We start from the raw sequence: 23,015 nt of genomic DNA, 5'->3' as shown, positions 1-23,015 counted from the left end.
ATTGCAAGAGAAACCACATTTATTTCAGCAGTAGAAAAACACCACTATTTATTTCCAGGGTGAAAGTGACCACAGAAGTGGAATAAATGTATATATTTGAGACTTCCTTACTATCAATTTGTTTCCTTCCCGGTGGTGCAGAAGAGAAGGATGAGTAGTTCCCATAATTACCTGCTGAGTGCAGGCAACGCAGATTCACGTTGATGCCGTGGGCATCCGTGTACTTTTTGGGCTGTGGTTTAAAGTTGTTCAAAACTTTACAGCAACTACTTTCCCCTGTTATAGCCACTCCTCACCTCCTCTTTGTTTCCAATGGCCAGTTCCTTCTGCCTTTCCACCAAAATAGAGTTGGTATTATCCACCCTTAGAAAGTTCTTCACCCAAAGGATTTTATCAAAAACTGTAAATATAAATTTTAGAGCCCACTGCCGTCCCAACTCTCCTTTGGAAAACCTGTTGCCAGTAAGAATAAACATAGATACAAGAGGAGCTTTGATTCACCCAAGGCTCCTAGGTTACAGAAGAAAACTGAAGAGTTTTGGTGTAGTTTTGTGCGATGCCACATCATGTACGACCATTAATTTTTCCAAAGGCCAAGTTATACAGGTTAGCAGAAGCAAGAGTAAAAAGACGAAATGGGAAGAAAGAGAAAAAATAGGAAAAAAAATAGAAAAAGAGATATGTAGAAACAAAAACCCAGGAAACGACTCTTCTTGGCCTCTCCCTCTTCCTCTCCGTGCCATATTTACTCATACTCAGAAAGCCAGACTTACGAAATGAGTATTTCTAATGATGTTCTTGAAATGCTAGTTCCATCTTGTGGTCCTATAGGAAATTGCTCCAGAAGACTTAAAGTTCTGTTGTGTTTTAGCAACTCCAAATTTAAAACAACCTTCAGCCACAGACCAGCTCTATCTTCCCAATCAGAGTTTCTTTCTGTCTTTTTTTTTTTTTTGTCAGTTGTGGAGCTTGAACTCTGGACCTAGGTACTGTCCCTCAGCTCTTTAGCTCAAGGCGAGCGCTCTACCTCTTGAGCCACAGCACCACTTCTGGTTTTCTAGTGGTTTATTGGAGATCAGGCTTTGAACCATGATCCTCAGATCTCAGCATCCTGAGTAGCTAGAATTACAAGCGTGAGCTACCGGCACCCAGCTGAGTTTCCCATTTTGGTCATATTGTCTCCTAGCTTCTTTCAGTTCAGAGGATGAATCGAACATGGAAACCTCCTTTGTTTATAGGAATTGTGAGAAGTATTTTCATTAGAAAATGTATGACATACTGTTGCACTGAGTTTAAGAAGTCATTGCTAGAGAAATTTCTCCCTTTTCCCATAAATGGACATGCACTATCTTCTTGGAGGAATGGAAGACCTTTTAGGAAGTCAAAAGTATTAACTCCCTGATTACTTTGTCTTTCCCATAAGCAAAAAGTTCATTGAATCAACCTTCTTTCTTGACAACCAAGAAGTTCCTCTTACCTCCTTTACACAAATTTAGAGATCGTTAAGGTTTAGTAATTTGGGAAGGCAATTAGGGTTTAGAGGGGTCTGTGATTGTACATTTTCCAGATGTTAAATGTTTTCTAAATTTTACATTAAGCTTCCTACTGGGGGTAACCACCACTTTTGTAGACCAGAGATCCACATTCATAGAAAAGTATTAGCAAATTGTGGGGGTTATAGGTATGGCTCAGTTGGTAGAGTGCTAGCTAATGAACAAAAGTGCCAGGTACCAAGTTAGGGTCCTGCGCTCTCTCTCTCCCCCTCTCTCCTTCCCTCTCTCTCTTCCTCTCTCTCCCTCTCTCTCTCCTCCTCTCTCCCTCCCTCTTTCTCTTCTTCTCTCCATCTCTCTCTCTCTCCCTCTCTCTCTCCCTCTCTCTCCTCCTCTCTTCCTCTCTCTCCCTCTCTTTCTCTCTCTCCCTCTCTCTCTCCCTTTCTCTCTCTCCCTCTCTCTCTCTCCCTCTCTCTCTCCCTCTCTCTCTCTCTCTCACACACACACACACACAAATTCTAATTTTTATGGCAGGGAAAAAAAACGTTACCCAAATTCCTATAATACACCATAGTATGACAGATGCTGTGTGTAAATTGTCTGTGTACATTTTTTATCTTTACTTCCAGGATGGAGACCTGCATATGGAATTTACAATATGTGGGTGTCTCTTTTTGGAGCTATTCTGTGCTGTGCTGTCATGTTTGTTATCAACTGGTGGGCAGCTGTCATCACCTATGTCATTGAGTTATCCCTCTATATCTATGTGACTTATAAGAAGCCAGGTAAGGCAAGAAAAGAAATCCTAGGATGGGGTTTCCAAATTTCTCTACCTGTTCATCAACTGTTAACAACTTCTGTTAGGTTTGTCATGTATATGGTAGACAGTAGTGATATAAGTAACGAGAATAACAATAACTTAACTTTGTTGAACACTTATTTAAGCACCTATTACATGCCATATATTCGTTTAATATTCACAGTAATGTTTGACACTAGACATTATACACTAGTATACTTTACATATTTTGGAATGGGGGCTTTTTAACTATTAATGAGGAACTTTTCAAATTGAATGAAAAATTACACAACTGAGGATTGTAAAAAGATGTTTCAGATTTGTGAATCAAGTGCTATTAAAATCCTAACGTGCATACACATTTGATTTCACTGTAAAATTATACTATATGTTAGAAAAGAAAAGCATGACACATTTTTTTTTTCAGTTGTGGGACTTGAACTCTGGGCCTGGGTGTTGTCCCTCAGTTCTTCTTCAGCTTAAGGCTATTGCTCTACCACTTGAGCCACAGCACCACTCCCAGTTTTCTCATGGTTTATTGGAGATAAAGAGTCTCACAGACTTTCCTGCCCAGGCTGGCTTTGAACCATGATCCTCAGATCTCAGTAGCTAGGATTACAGGTGTGAGCCACCAGCACCCGGCATGACACATTTTTTAATGTGGAAAAAATTCAGCCTTTTTTGATGTATAGTTTTTAAGTTTTGACAAACTTAGTCCATTATCTACCACTGAATCATAATGGAGCCCATTTGCACCATTCTCCAACGTTTCTTTACAATTCTGTGTAATCAATCTCTCTCTGCCCCCAAATAGCTCCAAGAAACTGTTTTTCTAATGTCTGAACCTATAGCTTCATATTTCTGAGAATATCTTATAAATATACCATAGTATATAGTTTTATGTGTGCCTTCTTTTACTTAGCACAATGTTTTAGATATATCTTTGTTGTTGCATGAATAAATTGATTTTTTTCTTTCGTATTATTGAGTAAGATTCTGTTATATAAATAACAACTTGTAAAAATGTTCTGTTGTTAATGGATAGTTGATTGATACCTGCACTATATACAGCATAGGGTGATTACATGTAAAGCTGCTATAGATATTCATATGTAGGACTTTATGTGGACCTATGTGGATTCTTGGGTAAAGATCTAAAAGTAAGATTCTGTTTACATACTAAGTGTATATATAACTTAACAGGAAAATGCCAAATTGTTTTCCAGGTTAAAATTTTTGTGATCATTTTTGTTCTCATTCTTGCCAACAAGAAATTCCTTGTTGCTCTACATCTTTATCAGTATGTAAATAGTGTCAGTTGATTTTTTGCGGGGTGGTCCTGGGACTTGAAATCAGGGCCTGAGTGCTGTCCCTAAGCTTATTTTACTTAAGGCTAACACTATCACTTGAGCCACAGCTCCACTTCTGGACTTTTTTGGTATTTTATTGGAGGTAAGAGTCCTGCAGTGTTACCTGCCTGGGCTGGCTTGAAAACACGATCCTCAGATCAGATCTTAGCCTCTTGAGCAGCTAGAATTACAGATGTGAGCCACTAATGCCTAGTATCAGTTGATTTCTTAAGAAGATATAATTGATATTGATATAGAGTGATACTCGTTGTGATTTAATTTACTTTTGCGGTGACTAATTATAGTAAATATCTTATATGCAATCCATACATCTTCTTTAAATCATTCAGTCACTTTTTATTTTCTTATGATCAATTGTGAGTATTCATTATATACCCTGGAGGCAAATCTTTTCACAGTGTGTGTTTTGGAAATATTTTCTCTGTACCTGTGGTTTATCTTTTCATTTTTCTTATACTTTGTTTTGAAAACAGAAATCCTTAATTTTTATAACATCTAATTTATTTTTGATTTATTTCTTTTAGGGCTTGGCGTTTTGTAAATGATGTAAGATATCTTACCTTAATATAAGATATCTTACCTTAATATAAGGTCACAAACTTCTATGCGTTTTAGTAGTTTCTTAATTACAGTAAAGCCCTATTATACACTTCGAGTTAATTTTTATATATTGTGTTAGGTGGGTTCAAGATTCATTTTTAAGATATAAACATCCAATTGACCAGGACAGGTTTATCATATATATATATGATATATATATATATATATATATATATATATAAAAGAATAAACACCATAAGGTATGCATAGTGCCTGGAGCACCGCCAATACTTAATATTAACCTTTTTATCAGTTAATTAACTGATCTCACTTTTTTGAGTGGGGAAAACAGACTCTGCTCATCATTTCAGGTGGATCTACATATTCTTATCAAGAACTGTCCCCTCATACAATGTAAAAGAATCTGGTTAATATTTCAATCCATAATAAAAAAATCCTAAGCTATTCAGTTTTACTCTTCGATACAGAAGATGACTATACACTATCCATGAGCACAGAAATCCCTTTTCTTTGCTTTCAAATTCAAGAATTTATGACAATCCCTTGAACTTTGCCTTCGTTACCACTATTACCCAGACTTTCCTATTAAGCAAGTTTCCTGGGTCTGCAACTTTACAGACTGATGTTTAGCTGTAAAGAGGTCTCAGATAATGTTCAAGAAAGGATATAATGTTCATTCTAGGAAATACAATGCTATATTTTCTCTGATTTGGACAGTTGTCACTGCTTTTCATAGCCAAGGAAAGTTATAGAAATGATTGTCTTGTAAAAACAAGTATTCATGGTGTACACAGAAAAGGTCAATGCTATCTGTGCCAATTTCCTCCTTTATCTACAGATGTGAACTGGGGATCCTCCACACAGGCTCTTTCCTATGTGAGTGCTTTAGACAATGCTCTAGAATTAACCACAGTGGAAGATCATGTGAAAAATTTCAGGTAATGCTGGCTTCTCAGATACCCTGGCATCCTACAATAGCAGTGGCTTTCCTCTATAGAAGACAAATAAATTAGAGTAGTTCCAAGCTTTTACAAGGATATGCCAAAATATGAGCAACAAAAACCAACGGTTTTTACAACAGCGCTTCTTGCCATTAAATGCTTCTTTCCTTCCACACTGAGCTATGCCCACCCAGCAACAGCCTCACACAGTGTTAACGAACCCGGGTATCCACTGTGCATCAAGGTAGACAAAGTGGTCTAAATAAGTTGATTTCTAGAAATATATTCTCAAATCCCCATCATTGATATTGTCTCCATTCTGCTTAATGCTTTATGGCTTACCCAATTGCCTAGCAGAAGTAGTATTTCTCACTCTTTATTATATTATAGCCTATTTTGAATAAGCAAGCTTGCAAGGAAGATAAAGAAATAGGGCACAGAAATACTGGCTGGAGAGGGGCAGGTTGTGTTGGGATTTGGGGTAAGATGTTTTCCAGAGGAAAAAGACCGAGGGGGGACTCCAAGATTACCTTTTTCCTGTTACGTGCTCACTGTGACTAATTAAAGTAAGAATCCAAAGATGGAAGGATGGATTGGATAGATGGGATGAATCAAGCTTTCTGGTGGGAAACCTAAAATGAGAAAGGTGTTGTCTCATTTGGCCAAGATTTCTATACCTGCCATTTCTATGGGTTCTGGGCTCACAGACTTCTTGGGATGGCCAATTCTCACATCATCTTCTCTGACTTTCAGGCCCCAGTGTATCGTCTTGACCGGAGGACCCATGACAAGACCTGCTCTCTTGGACATAACACATGCCTTTACCAAGAACAGTGGCCTATGCATCTGCTGTGAGGTCTTTGTGGTAAGAGCCACTTCATCCAAGCAAAGTGCTTTTTCCTCTATGCTCACCCTGGGTTATTTTAGGTGAGCAGAGAAGACAGATTCAGTAATAGGAAAATAGCAGCAGCCCCTCTCTCTTGATTCATAGAGCACAGACTAGCAAGAGTCCATGACCCTGAATTTAAATGAGTAGATCATATGTATTTTTGATTTCACAGGAGACCAACTAAAAGTGATAAATATTTCCAAATGATGGCTTCTGAGTCGAGAAAACTTGGAACTGGCTCGGAAATAAAATGAAAGCATTTGGGGTGATAACTGTCCACAGAAATTTAAAGGATTAGAATGAGCCAGATAGAGCGCTATTATACAGATTCACCAATGAGGAGAGAACCATACAGAAATGCCTTAGATAAACTGCTGAATAAATTCCCTTTTGGTCAGGAAGTTTACTGGTGGTTTCCCTAGGGAAAGTATTCAAGCTCAAAGTAGGAGCTAAAATTTAGGCCATAATCCTTGATCAATTTCTCAAGTGGCAGATAGCATTAAAAATAAGGTAAAAGGTGAGGGCTCCATAGCTCAGGGGTTAGAGCACTGGTCTTGTAAAATTAAGGTAAAAATAAGGCTAAATGCTCCAAATTATCCTATCCCTACCTGTATTCCCATAACTCTGTCTCTCCCACACTGTCTCTCTTTCTTACACACACACATAACTTAAAATTTTCATCCGTCAAAGAAAATCCTCATCAATTAACGTGTCTTGATACTCTTTGCATACTTACCTATTCTTCAAAGAATCTTCCTACAGTTTTTCTTTTTTTTGCTACTCACTTCAAAACAAATTTTCTTAATTTGAAACATACAAGAGCCTATGGGACAGAAAAGCACAGAACTTTGTTCTCATTTTACTGATTAGAGACTGACATTCACGATAATTCAATGATGATACTGGGTCGCATGACAAGTGAGTGGCAGAGTTGGGATTTCGGTCTAGACCACCTCAGTGTGCTTTGTCTTACACCAGGAGGAGACAGCCTCAGTGAACTGATATCCTTGGGAATCAGGTTACAATCAGGTGCCAATGTCTGCCGAGAAAAGGGCATCAGGAAGTTGTGTGAGCCCAGGGGTAGCCAGCTCTGTGGAGACACGGAGGGCTAATTTACTACACACCCCTGTGAGCCGAACTTTACCTCTTTTTTTTTTAATACTTGGCGATATTCTAAATGCCATATGAATCACGTTGGTCATATTGTATTTCCTCTCAGTGCTTATATGACAGAAACTCGAACAATATCGCTAAATGCAATTATCCAGCAAGGAGTGAAGAGAATCCTACGGAGTATCTAAGATTGACAGATTAAGTAACGACCAGCTGTGACTCCAGAGGGATTTCTGAAAGCTTATCACAACCCCTTCTCTCCTATTATCAACTTTGGTGCCCTGGATTAGTGAATTTCATTTTGGCCAATATAATAGCGAAGTGGTTTTGGAGGTGTTTTTCTTCTCTAGCAATTTAGAGAAAACTTAGTTTAGCAGGCAATAAAATATCTTTGGGACTGGAGAAATGAACTGGCCATATAAAAAGTCATATATTGGCAAGGGAGGGAAAGGTCTTCTATCGAGACAGGAAATATTGCTTTTAATTAACCCTTTGTGGCCCTAACCGCAATAAAGAATTAAGATACTAAAGTATCATTTCCTTTGCACGACCCTGATTGTTTGACATATATGTTGCATTACATTATACCTTACTGTTCTGATCGTTCCATGGAGAGTCCAGAAGTCTTGCTCCCATTCACTAATATTCTCGTGGGGACAGACAATAGTAATGTATCAGTTAAATGACTTTCTAGTAAGTTACTTCCTCAACCAAATATTGAGCACAATGTTTTAAAAAGAATAATAAACTTCCTCAACCAAATATTGAGCACAATGTTTTAAAAAGAATAATAAAGCAGGAGCCAGTGGCTCACGATTGTAATCCTAGTTACTCAGGAGACTGAGATCTGAGGATCATGGTTCAGAGCCAGCCCGGGCAGGAAAGTCCATGAGATTCTTATCTCCAATTAACCAACAAAAACCCAGAAGTGGTGCTGTGGCTCAAGTGGTAGAACACTCGCCTTGAGCTGAAGAGCTGAGGGACAGCGCCTATGCCCAGAGTTCAAGCCCCACGACCGACTAAATCAATCAATCAATCTATCAAAAATTGGAGCTAGGTGCCAGTGGTAATCCTTCATTGCAAACTCTTTTCAGTTCTTTCCTTGTGCCACCATGCATGCCCTCAGCTTTTCCCTTCATTCACTGTGAGGCAGTTCATTAAACAAATGTTAATAAGCCCAGGCTACTGAGGAGGTTGAGGTCCAGATGATCATCATTTGGGGTCAAGCCAGGCAGAAAAGACTGCAAGACTCTTCTCCAAAATAACCAGCAAAAAGCTGGCCTATAGGTGGAGCTCAAGTGATAAAGCACCAACCCAATGAGCACAAGGCTCTGAGTTCAAACACCATACTGGCAAAAAAATGAAATGAAATAAAAGTTGGAAAGAATATCACCAGGCTCACATTCTTCTATTGGATCTTACTGCAAATTCTTTTTCATAATATTCATTCATTTGAAGTAGTATCCTATCAACTTCTCCAGACTAATTAGAAATTGTTTGACCCACTTCTGAATCATTGTCATAGTGTATACAAAAAAATCCTTGTTTTCTTTGCTCCAAATTCTGAACTGATTTCTACAGTCATATTCTGAAATTCTGACTAAAGCTCTATCATCTATTAATTGGGTGGTAAAGTCCTTTGTGTGATTATGACATAGTTGAATGTTAAATAATTGCATTCCAAGACACTTTCTCTTGTTGTTAGTTTGCTTTATCCTTGATACATTTGCACTGCATCTTTGCTTCTCATTAATAAGTGTGCTGTAAGGGTATTATGCTCCCTTTTAGCAAAAAGAGATTTTGCATGAAATATTTTTATGACTTCTCAGTACCACAAGCTTAGTCATTAAAATAAATCTCTCTGTCACAATTAATGTTTAATCTGGATTTCTGTAATATGAATAGACATCTGCTAGACTGTATTTATTTAAATAAATGCCATTTTCCTCAGGGGCTCATAGTCATTGTGGTGTGATTCAATATAATGATGATCAATATACTGATGATCCAATCATGATTTTTAGCCAGTGGTTTTTTTTCTTTATCTAATGGCTACTGTTACCATTCAACTTGCTTCAATAAAATACTTCTTCATTCCTGAGTGTAGGTGATATCTAGAATGCGCACAGATGGATTGATAGTTTGAAATACATTGACAGTCTGGAAACCTGAGCTAAATTTGATCCAAAATAATATATCTTTCTTATGTCCAGGTCTTCCAATTTAATAAATTTCTTCCCTACTTCTCTAACTTTTCTATCTTCCTTGAAGAATCTTTATAATTTTAATGTAAGTCAACCAAAATGATTCAGATACTAGCAGGCCCTAGAAAGCGTATTGGAAAATCACAATATATTTTTTAAAACTTGATCTAATTTAAACAAAATATAAAAACAGATGTAACACCAAGCTCACCTAGCATTGTGTAACAAAAATATAATATGTACCACATGTAGAAGTTAAAACCTTCTAATGGTTAATTAAAAGGGTAAAAATAAATAGGTAATGCTATTTTAAGAATTGATTTACCTCAACAACCTAAAATATCATTTTAATATTCAGTCAACACAGAAATATTAATGAGTTGTTTTATATTATTTTTATACTGAGGCTTCAAAATACATTATAGGTTTTATACTACCAATGTCCCTCAATCTGGATGAGCCACATTTCAAATGCTGACATGTGGATAAAGGCTATCATACCAGGCAGTGACAACCAAAACAATTACACAGCACACATAAAGGAAGTCAGGTGACACACTAAAAGTATCAGCTTGTTAATGACAAAGCCTGATTCAAGCCCAACTCCTGAGTTTGTGTGCTCTCAGCTCCATTATAGAACAAACATGGTAGGAGAATTAGAAAGGAGGTTTTAATGAGATGGTGAGCACTCATTCCAAATAAGAAAAATCAATGTCAGATACTCTTTTTCAGACATAGTACTGAGTACCATATTATTACTGCTTAATGCAACTATTCAGGAAAGAGAGTTCATTCCCATTTTTGGAATAAATCTTCAAAGTTCAGATATGATCAAAACCTCCCGAATGGCCAAGTTCAGATTTTAGACCAATTCGGCCTGACTGCAAAGCCTGGACTCATTTTCACACATTCCAATGTCCTTCCTCTCCTTATTAAAGATTCTTTGAGATTGTCTAATAACCAGCAGCATCTATGTAACCTAGGAGCCTGGCAGAAATGCAGAATCTTGAGCCCACTTCAGACTCAGACCACATTTCGTCAAGATCCTAAGTGAAATGAAATTTTTAGTATAAAACTAGTTTGAAATTATAAAATGCCCATCACAACACCTGCCTTCTTTTCTCTTCGTCATCTCTACTCTTTTTATGTCTTAGCGATGTGAATTTGTGTCCCCGCCAAATTCACAGAGTGAGAAGAAATGTTGATTTGAGTGGAAGTTTATCAAAACTATACAGGGAAAAGTGACACAAGGGCCTTCTTACAACACAAAAGAGCAATGCATCCGCCTAATAGAATTGTCAAGATGTACAGTGCATGGCAAGATTTGCAGCTCATGTGTTCTGGCTCCCATGAGCTCTGTCCATTTCTGGAAATTGGACTCTGGTGGAGATTTCTTTGGTGTTCTTAAAAGTTGCTCTTACTTTTGAGTCAAAGGTTGATTGTGTATTTATCCTGAGCCTCTTCAATCACATTTTCACTTCTTTCCTTGTGTGCCACCATGCCCTCAGATTTTCCCTTCATTCACTGTGCGGCAGTTCATTAAACAAGTGTTAATAAGCCTGGGCATTTGAGGGTGAAAAGTGAGTAATGTGAGCAATACAGGTTCTCTCCTAAACAGTGTGAACCTGCTTTAGAAGGTGTTTTACTTTCTTTCCCATTTTCTAAGTCAATAGGGCATTGCTGGCTATTTCTGTCTTTTAGAAAACAACAGCAAGTGTGATGTATAATAGCAAGGCTTCTAACTGATTTTTCATTGTGTTGTACAGGGACCGCGCAAGCTGTGTGTTAAGGAGATGAACAGCGGTATGGCTAAAAAACAGGCTTGGCTTATAAAGAACAAAATCAAGGCTTTCTATGCTGCTGTGGCAGCAGACTGCTTCAGAGATGGTGTCCGAAGTCTCCTTCAGGTAAGGGTGGCCTTAAAAGAGTTACCATGGGAGCAAAGGGTAATTAGTACCCCATGTTTATGAAGCTCCTGAAACAAATTGCTGTAGTTAGGCAGCTAAGCATCATCAGAGATCAGTGCCCAAGGTGAAGGAATTCATTTTGAATTCTTGGGAAGAGGCAAGGCTAGAACAAAAGAGGGGAGGCTCTAGTACAGTGAACTAAGAAGGATATGTTGGAAATAGAAAATGAGGTTGCCTTTGGCCACCAGCGTACATTCTGTTCCCATATTTATTGAAATGCAAATTTGTTCTACTGGTTGATGACATTCAGAATCCTATTAAAACTTCAAACTATTTTTGCAATCTTATACTTCATGCAGCAACGCAAGTCAGACATTCTTTTACTTTCTTTCTTTTGCAAATGGTGTGAGGGCAGCTGCCAGACACAACTGAATAAATGCATGAAGATCAGGGCACAAAACCTCCCCATCCTCCTGAATTATTTCCAGAATGTTGAATAAAATGTAGTAATCTCTATAGCTTAACATTAAAGCCCACAGTTCTCCATCTTTTATCCTTTAGTCTTTCTTCATTTTTCCCCTTCTTTACTTTTTCTATAATAACTACATAAAATTTTTTCTTGGTTCTCATCTCTATAATTTAGCTGCCAGAAAAATTTTAAGATAATAAAAGAGACTCTCTCAGAATTTTGAAATTTAGGCTTCTCATTTTTTTCCACTAATATGGCTAAAAAGCCCTAGTTTTATGTATACCAAATAGTGTAGATGGCTTTCAGAGTCACCATCTTTAGAACTGTGAGAATTAAGGACTGCATCCAGAAAACTGATCTCTTTGGACAGAAAAAAATATAGATTGCTTAAGCTGTAGTATTTTGGAATTAAGATTATCTGATGCCTTTCTGAGTCTAATACATCTGAAGAATACTTACTTGAAAAGTATCTGTGCAAACAGAGAACCCATTTCTGAAATGCTTACTACCCACAACAAACTGCTTTTTGCCTCTATTAATTTCCTAAATCATGGAAATAGATACTATTGCAAAATGCTGATTTTTTTTCTTTTAGTAGTAAGCTTATTTTTAGTAGCTCTTGATTGTCTTGGGAAAGTTACACATTAATATAAAATTACCACAGGAGATTTATAAAATAAAACCAGTTTTAAGTAGGACTTGGAAAACAGATATGAGATAGGAAGGATCAGGGAAACGAAAGACCTGGGTATGTGAAGAATTCTTACGTTGGTTGAGAATGGTCAAAAAAAAAAAAAAACATGTATAGGGGCTGAGGGTTTAGCCCAGCGGAAGGGCACCCGCCAGGCGCACACAAGGCCCTGGGTTCGGTCCTCAGCCCTGGAAAAAAAAACATGTATAAATTCATATGAATTTTTTCCAATAAAAGTGAAAATTTGATATGTCATGGCAAGTGGGCAAGACAGAGTGACATGAAAGTCAAGCATTGACAATTATGCCATTTTAGAGAGAGACTTCTTTCCATCTAAGAAGTTATACTACATATCATACTCTAGAAATGGAGAAGACAGTATCCATACTTCTGCATGCCTACCAAGGGCCAGATGAGTGCTGGAAAGAGCTGTTAGACTTCCTGTGCATTTTAAGAATGATATTCTTCCAAAGCTTATTTCAGGAAGCTTCTTCCATCATTGCCCATTTCCTTCTATGTGTGACTATGCCCTCCTTTGTGTTTATATATTTGTACTATATTACAATTACATGTATATCTTGTCTGGTCCACCTTATTCTCAGCAACTTCACACCAAGCTATATGCATCAATAATCTCTCATGGTGCCTAACATATCACTTTGCAATTAATAGGTGCTTGATAATATTGCCAAATTAAATTTGATTAACTGGAATTTGATATCCTGTCATCTAACTTCTGATATGGAAGATAACCACTAATGATATTGTCATGCAAGAGGATTAGGTTTTAGAAACATATCTAGTCATTCTTCAATAAATAAGATGAGAGATTTCAATGGTCCTTGTACATAAGAATTTTCCAAACATGGATTTTATTACTGATGACATTATGGACATAACAGGTGGAAATGAGCTTTGAACCACTAAGTTATTACATGTGTGCCAACAGTTAAGCCAACCCTTACTCGATTTTAAATTATTGAACCATTTTAATGAGTATGTCAGAAGAAATGCAAATGACTGCTAATTTAGAAAAGCTACATTTCTGTCATCTAAAATCCATTTATGGCTAAGATGATTTAAAACTAATCTCTCTGTTTTATGCTTGGGTATGAGCATGAAGGACACTCACTAAAATGTAATCTCATCTTCAGAATCTTTAGAACATTACTTCAGTAGTCTTTGGACATTAGTTTTCATTTGCAGTAGTAGTTTCCCAGTATGGTGAGCATTGCCTGTGTGTTTATGTCCTTCCTTTAGGCCTCAGGCTTAGGAAGAATGAAGCCAAACACTCTAGTGATTGGATATAAAAAAAACTGGAGGAAAGCTCCCTTGACAGAGATTGAGAACTACGTGGGAATTATACAGTAAGTGACGGATTCCATGACAAATTCTTGTTTGTAATGCACTAACCAGGGCAGGATATAACACTGTGAGGCCAGTGAATTGCCTGGATTAAGCACATTCTCCTGGTCCTCTGAATTCTTTACCAAAATGAAAAAAATGCACCAAGAGCTGGAGGGCCTTTGAGTCTTAGAGAAGATCGGGAAGAGGTAAAGTTAGGGTCAAAGAAAAATGTAAATGTCTAGAGTCACTTTAAAGTATATTTACAAGTGTAAAAACAAAGGACAGGGCTGGGAAGGTGGCTCAGTGGTAGAGCGCTTGCCTTGCATGCATGAAGCCTTGGGTTCGATTCCTTAGCACCACATAAGCAGAAAAAGCCAGAAGTGGTGCTGTGGCTCAAGTGGTAGAGTGCTAGCCTTGAGCTGAAGAGCTGAGGGACAGCGCCCAGGCCCAGAGCTCAGGCCCCATGACTGGCAAAACAAACAAACAAACAAACAAAAAAACAAAGGACAACCAGAAAAGGAGGGAAAATGTTCTTTCAAAACTACCCAAATTTTGGGGGCTGGGAAGGTGGCTCAGTGGTAGAGTGCTTGCCTTGCATGCTCAAGGCCCTGGGTTCGATTCCTCAGCACCACATAAGCAAAAAGAAAAAAGCTGGAAGTGGCGCTGTGGCTCAAGTGGTAGAGCACTAGCTTGAGCTGAAAAGCTGAGGGACAGTGCCCAGGCCCAGAGTTCAGGCCCCATGACCGGACCCAAAACAAACAAAAAAAAAACTCCCCAAATTTTGGATTGGCTGCCATGGCCAGTTGAAGGTGTTCATTATCTCAAAGACTCAGATCTCCCTGTACTAACAGGGAGAGCTATACACTAGTACTTCTGCTAGTGTAGTAGTAGCATTGGTTTATGCACAAATGTGAGGGTTAGATGGTATGTGACATTTAATAGCCAGGCATTTGAAAAGCTTTGGGGAAGAAACAACAATAGAAGATCTTAAAGGACCAACGAGCACCAGACTGGTATCCTTAACATGAACTAAGCCATTGAATTCTCTGAGGAGCCCTTAAAGTAAGTACTAATCTTGCTCCCATTTTAAAAGTGGAAACATACTAGAAAACCAATACCATAAGAAACAGAGCTAGGATTCCAACCCAGGACTACGTAAATTCAAAAATTCAGATAACCCCAATGCTATGCTGCCTCCAAAGTACTTATGGACCTATATATTACCTGATTTGATTTCTTCTTTTGAATAGGAGATGATAAATTCCCCACTTACAGAGAGATACATTCTAGGGAGCTTTTTCTATGGGTAAAAACACTTAATCAGACAAGAAGGGTAATCTTAGCTATGCATAATAGCTATCTCTTTTTTTTAAATTTTATTTATTTATTTATTTTTGGGTCCGGTCCTGGGGCCTGAACTCTGGGCCTGGGCACTGTCCCTCAGCTCTTCAGCTCAAGGCTAGCGCTTTACCACTTGAGCCACAGCACCACTTCTGGCTTTTTTCTTTTTGCTTATGTGGTGCTGAGGAATCGAACCCAGGGCCTCATGCATGCAAGGCAAGCGCTCTACCACTGGGCCACCTTCCCAGCCCCCATAATAGCTATCTCTTATGTCAACAAGATCAGGCAAGACTTCTTGTGTTTGGATTTCACAGAATAGCACAGCACACAAAGCATGCCCCAACATCAAATGAGCATTATTTTAGGCAGATTGATGCAACATAGTAAACAGAAATATTCTATTAAAAAGATATCTGAAATTATATGTATGACTGACCAAATAGAAATTCACTTATTAGTCTTTCTCATGTAAAAAAAAAAAATGTTACGCTGGGTGCTGGTGGCTCACACCTGTAAGTCCTAGCTACTCAGGAGGCTGAGACCTGAGGATCGCAGTTCAAAGCCAGCCCGGGCAGGAAAGTCCTAAGACTCTTATCTCCAATAAACCACTCAGAAAACTGGAGGTGGTGCTGTGGCTCAAGTGGTAGAGTGCTAGCATTGAGCTGAAGAGCTGAGGGACAGTGCCCAGGCCCAGAGTTCAAGCCCCACACTGACAAAAAAAAATGAAAAAAACTTACATATTAAATACATTATTTACCAAACATATAAAAGCTGTACTCCATGATTGCTATCTTACTCCTGATGGTGTTCTATATTCAATGGGTTCAGGGTAAACTAGGACATCAGGATTAGTATCTTTTGGGGCTCTGCAAACACCATTTTGTTATATTTAGCAATCAGTAGCTAACCAGAAATTAGCAGTCAGTTGCTAACCAGACATTGTTAGAAGTGAATTATATCTTCTCCCTTCATTATTCAGACACTTCAGTAAAAGTTCTTCTATACTAGGGAACAAAAGAAGGGAGGGAAGAAAATAAGTAGGAAATGTATAAATCTTCAAAAAAAATCATTATTTGAGAAACAATTACTTAGGCTCTTCTTCTGGCCTCCCTACCATCCCAAACATTCTAGAAATTCAAAGGGATCAAAATAATTGAGCCCTGTAATATTGAACCAAGGAGGCCTCTGGCTTTTACAAGTTAGTAATTGGTTTTCCTGGTAATAAAGTTCAATGTTAATTAAAGTGGCTCAAATTTGTATAGTATAAAACTACTGGGTTAGTAAAGTTATGTGACTTTACTACTATAGCAATGAAGTATTATAAAAATAAGATAACCCCACACCTATATTGCATTTTCCTTTCTGAACTTTTTATTCCTTAAAGTAAAACCCAGTATTATTGTTAACACAATGCTACTATTACAGAAGGGTAGTATTTTTTAACCATTTTTCTTTGAATAAAAGGTTCTAAATGTCTATGATATTCTTACATAGACTCTGTTTCAATGGTTGTTCTAACAAAATTCCTCAATGTTAGTGGCTTAAAGCAACACTATATCCTTATAGTTCTATGTGTTAGAAGTCTAATGCCTCATCTTACCAAAATCAAGAGGTGAAACAGGCTGTATTCTTCTCAGTAGACTCTAGGACAAATTCCTTCTTTTTTTTTTTGGTCCGGTCATGGGGCCTGAATTCTGGGCCTGGGTGCTGTCCCTCAGCTCTTCAGCTCAAGGCTAGCACTCTACCACTTGAGTCACAGCGCCACTTCCGGCTTTTTTCTTATGTGGTGCTGAGGAATCGAACTCAGGACCTCGAGCATGCAAGGCAAGTGTTCTACCACTGAGTCACCTTCCCAGCCCCTCTAGGACAAATTCCTATACCTTTCCAGATTCTACAGGTTAGCTACATGTAGGCACAGCTCCTGGACCTCTTCCTCAATCTTCAAATCCAGCCATGGCAAGTCTAGTCCTTCTCACATTGCGTTACTCTGACCTCCTCTTCTGCCTCTTAATTTCACTTACAAGTACCCTTGTGCCTACAGTTAGCCCACCCAGGTAATCCAAGATAATCTCTCTATTCCAACTCCTTAACCTAATCGTGTATGTCAAGTTCCTCTTGCCATGTAAAGAGATGCATTCTACGATTCCAGAGATTGAAAATGCTCTTGGAGGTCCATTATCCTAGCTAACAAGAAATTCAAACCATTTTTGTGGAAGACATTGTCTATATTTTATAATCAAGTCAATTAGAAAGAAGATTTAGTAATATAAATCTACTTTGTGACAGACTGTTTTAGAATGGATCTACTTCATTAACTTAAAGATGAGTTATCAAATTTTGAATGGACATTTATATTACACCAAAATGATCATTATCTGATAGTTCAGGTTGGTTTTGGTGATTGGAAAGTTATTTGCATACACAGTAGAGAAACACAGACTACATTGTGCAGCGGGAAGGTCATCTACTGATAACAGGTTCTGGGTTTCAACTACAAAGAATTTTTAGGAAGGAAATCTCAGGAAACAAAGTTTATAGATGACTCAAATTATTAATTGGCTTGCTTCCATATTTACAACCAGAGGAAACATACACTATGAAAATAGAGAGGCAATAAAGAACCATTAGGTCCAGTCTAGATGATCTAATTTCACTGGGTTGGATGTAGAAAAGGCACAAGAGGTATATTTTAACTATTTTAACTGAAAAAAAAAGCATTTCTCCAAATGGTCTGTCTAGAGTTAATGGTAAAAGTCCCCAGATGGACTGGAGACATTTGTAACCATGAATTAGATAACTGGAATGTAAAAGGTCCAGGCATGGTGGTGTCTACCTATAATCCGAGAACTAGAGTAATAAAGTCAAGCAGAGTTCCAGGCAAATATGGGATATAATATAGTGAGATCCTATTTGAGAAAATAAAATAATGTGAGTGTGTATGTGTGTGTGTGGGGGGGGGGTGTTTTCAACCTGCAAATGCTCTATTCTATATTACTATGGATCACTTTATAAAATATTTAATTAATTTTAAAGTGTTTAATAGGCTGTTGTGAGAAATTCTAGTTGGTAGTATTAAATAAGTTGGTTATGGAGTAACTGACTTATCTCTATTCAAAAAGGATAAAATGAGAATAAACAGCATCAGTTCTTGTCTATATTCTGAAGAATTTTAGTAGTTTTATTATTTCAGAATTGTAGAAGCAAGTTTTTGTATTAACCCAAATCTTGAGGATTAGAGGAATTCTTTAAAACACTAAGAACCTTGCTTTCCTTTTTCAGTGATGCATTTGATTTTGAGATTGGTGTAGTCATAGTCAGAATCAGCCAAGGGTTTGACATTTCCCAAGTTCTTCAGGTACAAGGTATGTACTTCCTTTATTCAATCAACAGTATTGAACACCTACAATATGGCTGACTTTATTTGGGGGAGAAGGGTGGTAGAACAGTACACAGAATAGACAAAATTCCTTGACAGAGAAGCTTAATTTCTAATACTGACCAATGGTGTGTGTACTACTACTGCTAACACAAGTGGTTTTTGCTTGCTAACCAGAAATGTGGAATGATTCAGGTAGTTAGCAATTACTTCTCTAATCACAAAACCACAAAGCCAGCATCAACAAAAGTAAACACTTTCAGTATTATAGCCTGCCAAATTAATTTCCGCAGAGAATGAAGATTAATTCTTTCCCTCCAGAAAACATGTATTTTGCTTTTAAGAGTCTATGAACTGGTTTGTAACTAATGTGGAAATCAGCCTGAACATATCATACTGTGAATCATTAATCTAGGGCAAGGGCAGAAACACTAATTCAGATTAGTGGCTCACTGTTTGTTTGTTTTTCCATATAGAATTTGGTTTTCTTGTATTCCGGTTTAAACATGTTCTTTTTTTAAAAAAACACGTTCTTTTTCATATTTGAAGAGTTACTGAAAATGTTAGGACGGGATGTGAATCCATCTTTTCAGCCAAACTTCACAATAGAGTCCACTGATAACTTGATACTAATGCAAAGGGAGTTTTGGGTAGCTATTATGTAGTTACAAATACTGGGTAAAATGAAATTAATAAGCTTGGTCTGTACTCACAACCTAATAACTACTATACAGATATATTACTAGTGGATCACACATACAAATAAGGTATGATGCAAATAATATCTTAAAACAGCCACCATCACCTGAGGACCTGGTAGCCAGGCAGCCACCTTCAAGCCATGGACAATGGCCTCAGAATACTTACCTCTGTTGAGACCTTGATCTCAGAATTTTAGTCTCCAGAACTATAAGAATTTTCTGTTGTTTAAAATTATCCATGCAGCCAGGCACCAGTGGCTCACGCCTATAATCCTAGCTACTCAGGCGGCTGAGATCTGAGGATGGTTGTTCAAAGCCAGCCCTGGCAGGGAAGTCCGTGAGACTCTTATCGCCAATGAACCACCAGAAAACCAAAAGTGGTGCTGTGGCTCAAGTGGTAGAGCACTAGCCTTAAGCTGAAGAGCTGAGGGACAGAGCCCAGGCCCAGAGTTCAAGCCCCATGACTGACCAAAAAAAAAAAAATTACCCATGCATGTTTTTCTTATGGTAGTTTTCATAAACAAGCATAGGAGACATCAATTGAAACCTTAACACTATAAATAACCCCCCCCCACCCCCAGCCAAAAAAGTATGTAATTGAGAGTTCCAAGGAACAGGAAAAAGGACACAAAAGAGCAGCAGGGAAGCAGGATCCAGAATGGCCAAGGAACCAGGAAACTGGTATCATGGCAGCCCAGGGAGTAAAGAGCTCAGAATAGAATATTCATCATCAATAGACTAGAAACGCCAAGTCAGGTCATGAATGAGATGGAGAGCAACTTCTCTAGAATACTGTGGGAATCCAGATTGCAGGAGAGACTTTGAGATGATTAAGCAGAGAAAATGGACATGGCCAACGATCTTGAGAAGTAAGAAGCAAAGAGAGGAACAAGATTGAGTGATAGGTCATAGAAGATCTGTAGATCTTAAAATGGGAGATCTGGGCATGTTTCCAGACTGAGGAAATGGGCATGAGTGAATAGAAGAGATCAAAGATAAGGGAAACGAAATGGACAGCCCATGGAATAAGAGGTAGGAGCAACGGGAAATCCAGAGAAAGACATGGATATGCGAGTTGACCTGAAATAAAAGAAAATCTCTTGCTCTTCTGACTTGGAGCAAAGAAGGTGAAGATGGATGATGAAGCTCACAATCTGTGAGAATAGCTGGAAATTGAAGATCATACACAATATTCTAGTCTCCATTCTTTTTGTAACCAGAGGAATAGTGTATCCTAAAAAAGCAAAAGAGGCATAGTTTCATTGATGCTGAGAATAAACTAAAAGTTTTTTTTTTTTTAAGTCAGGATGAGGAATGGGAGAGATCAGAAAGTCAAACATTTGAACACAGAAAAACAAAATCCAGCTATGCTGTCTTTTCTTCCTGCAGCACTGCGTCTTTTAACGAGATAGCAGCATTGAGTTATAGCTGGATAACTTGAGCAAAAAAAAAAAGAAGCGTTTGGAAGGGATTTGTAAGTGTTGTTCTCAGATGGATCCAGAGTCAGTTTGCTATTTCATGCTTGTATGGCAGCAGAAGAGAATATCAGATTAAGTGAGCTTTCTGATGAAACAATCTAGCATGCTTTAGGCAAGGAAAGGGAAGAAGAAAAGGAAATGGAGACCAAATATTTATATAAAAGAGATGCTATCTGATTATGTATATTCGTTCAAAAAATAATCCACCCTATGCAAAAGTGTAGCCTACAGGTTTATCTTTTGGTGCCTTTAGCTTCATTTTCATGCCCCTTCCCTCTTGTATGTATCTTCTGAGTTTGGATCAGAGGCACCGATTTCCACTGAGTTATCATGAATAATTTATAACCATTTTGGTGGCTATTGTAGCAACCATAACTAACATATTTGAGCACTTGTGTATACCATGCTCACATGTGACATTTACCATCCCACTACTTTGTGAGTATTGTCATTGCCTCCTCCATCTTATAGCTCACCTGTTAAAAGTGAGTTTTACCCAGGATTTGGAAGGCTGTTGATTAATAGATCTAAGAATCAAAATTTTTTGTCTGTTTGAAGCTACTATTCTACCTTTTAAACAGGAGAAACAGGGAAGGAGATGACTTACATTATTAGAGGCCTTGGTGAAACCTAAGATAGGAACAAAGCTGTTTCCATATATTTTTTTATTTTTTGTAAAGGTGATGTACAGAGGGGTTACAGTTACATAAATAAGGTACTGAGTAGTTTTTTTTTCTTTTCAAGCAGTGGAGATGGCTTATATTATTAGAGGCCTTGGTGAAACCTAAGATATGGGACAGAGCTGTTTCCATAGATTAAAAAAAAAAAACACCCAGGATAGAAGCTGTCCATCTTGTAATTGTTACAGGCAATTACAAGAACCTAATTATCAAGAGACCTGATCTTGCTATGTGTGGTGATACATGCCTGTAATTGTAATCTCATCACTCAGGTGGGAAGATCAAGAGTCAGAGGCAAGCCAGGGTGTACATGACAAGATCCTGTTGAGAGAGAGAGAGAGAGAGAGAGAGAGAGAGCCAGAGAGAGAAAGACAGAGACAGAAGACAGAGACACAGATAGCGAGAGAGCTGTCTTCTTGCTACAATTATTTTTTCCAGCTTTGTGCTGTAATGTATTTCTATCTGAAAGATGAGAATGAAAAGCATAATTTGTATTAGATTATGCATTTGCTTTATATATTGTGTTGTCTGCAATCTGAATGATGGGCTGCAGCTGAAAATATTGCTCCAACCTCTCACTGTTCTAGCCACCAAAACGCACCATCAATTTATTTCTATAAAGCAATCTAGCCACCAAATTCCATGATATTTCTCAAAGCATGGCAGTGAGCTGCATCCCCTTTTAATTTCCCAAGGGATGTATTCTATTTGAACCAACTTTGATGTTTGAAATATTTCTGCTTCTTAGTTAAAAAAAGAAAAATACAGTTGACTACTAATAAAATAATTATAAGTATCAACTATTTGGGGTAAATAAAAAGAAACAGTGTTACACAAAGACACAAAGAACACATGGGAAAACAACAGCATAATGGTAGAAATTAACTTTATGCCATAGTCCTGTGCATTATTTTGAAGTTTATACAATTCTATGACACTAACCAAATATTAGATTTGAATTGGAAGAAATAAGCCTGCGTTTCATTATATTATACTGCAGTATTGGGCTTAATAAGAGCCTGATAAATCTTAAGTTATTGCATTATACTATGTTAATGATTATCATCATAGCTTTTCCAACTCGGGCACTACAGTGTCATCATAGATTATAATTTAAAGGAAATATTAGCAATTCAAAGTCTATATTCTGTAGTTAATAAAGCAGTGAATAGAATTCAGCTTTATAGGTTATTTGCCAGCTAATGACAATTATTTCCATACTGTCTCACAGGCTTATATGAGAAGAACTTTTCATATAAATAAGATCGATACTCATAACATTCAAACACGTTCACTGTGGCAACTTGCCCAATATTGATGACTTCAAGTTTTTCTTAATAAATTAATTTATGACTGGGTAACACAAAAATTCCTGTTATTTACTTCTGGGGAGTATTTAGCAAGTTTTCTAAATGCAACAAAGAATCAAAACTGTGCTGGTAGGAAATGAAGGGTTGAGACAGTGATTCTCAATAGATTGTGGTCAAGTATTCCGTGTAAGCACTGCACGATTTATGATCATCTCAGAGTGCAGTGATATTGCTGTGTCTGATTGAGTGTCTTAGCAAAATAAAGACAGATGGCAGTGCAGTAAATAATTACTTGATCGGAAAGGCAGCCACTGCAGGACAGCTTCTGCCTTCAACTCAACTAGATTT

At 37.7% G+C, this 23,015-nt stretch overlaps 1 protein-coding gene across 3 annotated transcripts in view; it reads left to right on the top strand.

Annotated features, from left to right (window-relative positions):
• The window catches only part of Slc12a1 (solute carrier family 12 (sodium/potassium/chloride transporter), member 1), an 81,806-nt gene that overhangs the window by 39,032 nt on the left and 19,759 nt on the right, over positions 1 to 23,015 (top strand). For all 3 annotated transcript variants that reach the window (XM_013010100.1, XM_013010099.1, XM_013010101.1), the window contains exons 15-20: positions 2,120 to 2,275; positions 5,059 to 5,158; positions 5,915 to 6,026; positions 11,134 to 11,274; positions 13,695 to 13,801; positions 18,402 to 18,484. In XM_013010100.1, the coding sequence (XP_012865554.1) occupies positions 2,120 to 2,275; positions 5,059 to 5,158; positions 5,915 to 6,026; positions 11,134 to 11,274; positions 13,695 to 13,801; positions 18,402 to 18,484 (699 nt within the window). The remainder of the gene's footprint in view (positions 1 to 2,119; positions 2,276 to 5,058; positions 5,159 to 5,914; positions 6,027 to 11,133; positions 11,275 to 13,694; positions 13,802 to 18,401; positions 18,485 to 23,015) is intronic.

This window comes from Dipodomys ordii, unplaced genomic scaffold (assembly GCF_000151885.1).
Source record: "Dipodomys ordii isolate 6190 unplaced genomic scaffold, Dord_2.0 Scaffold11, whole genome shotgun sequence".
In the NCBI taxonomy this organism is placed as follows: Eukaryota; Metazoa; Chordata; class Mammalia; order Rodentia; family Heteromyidae; genus Dipodomys; species Dipodomys ordii.
This window is presented reverse-complemented; position numbering and strand designations above follow the sequence as displayed.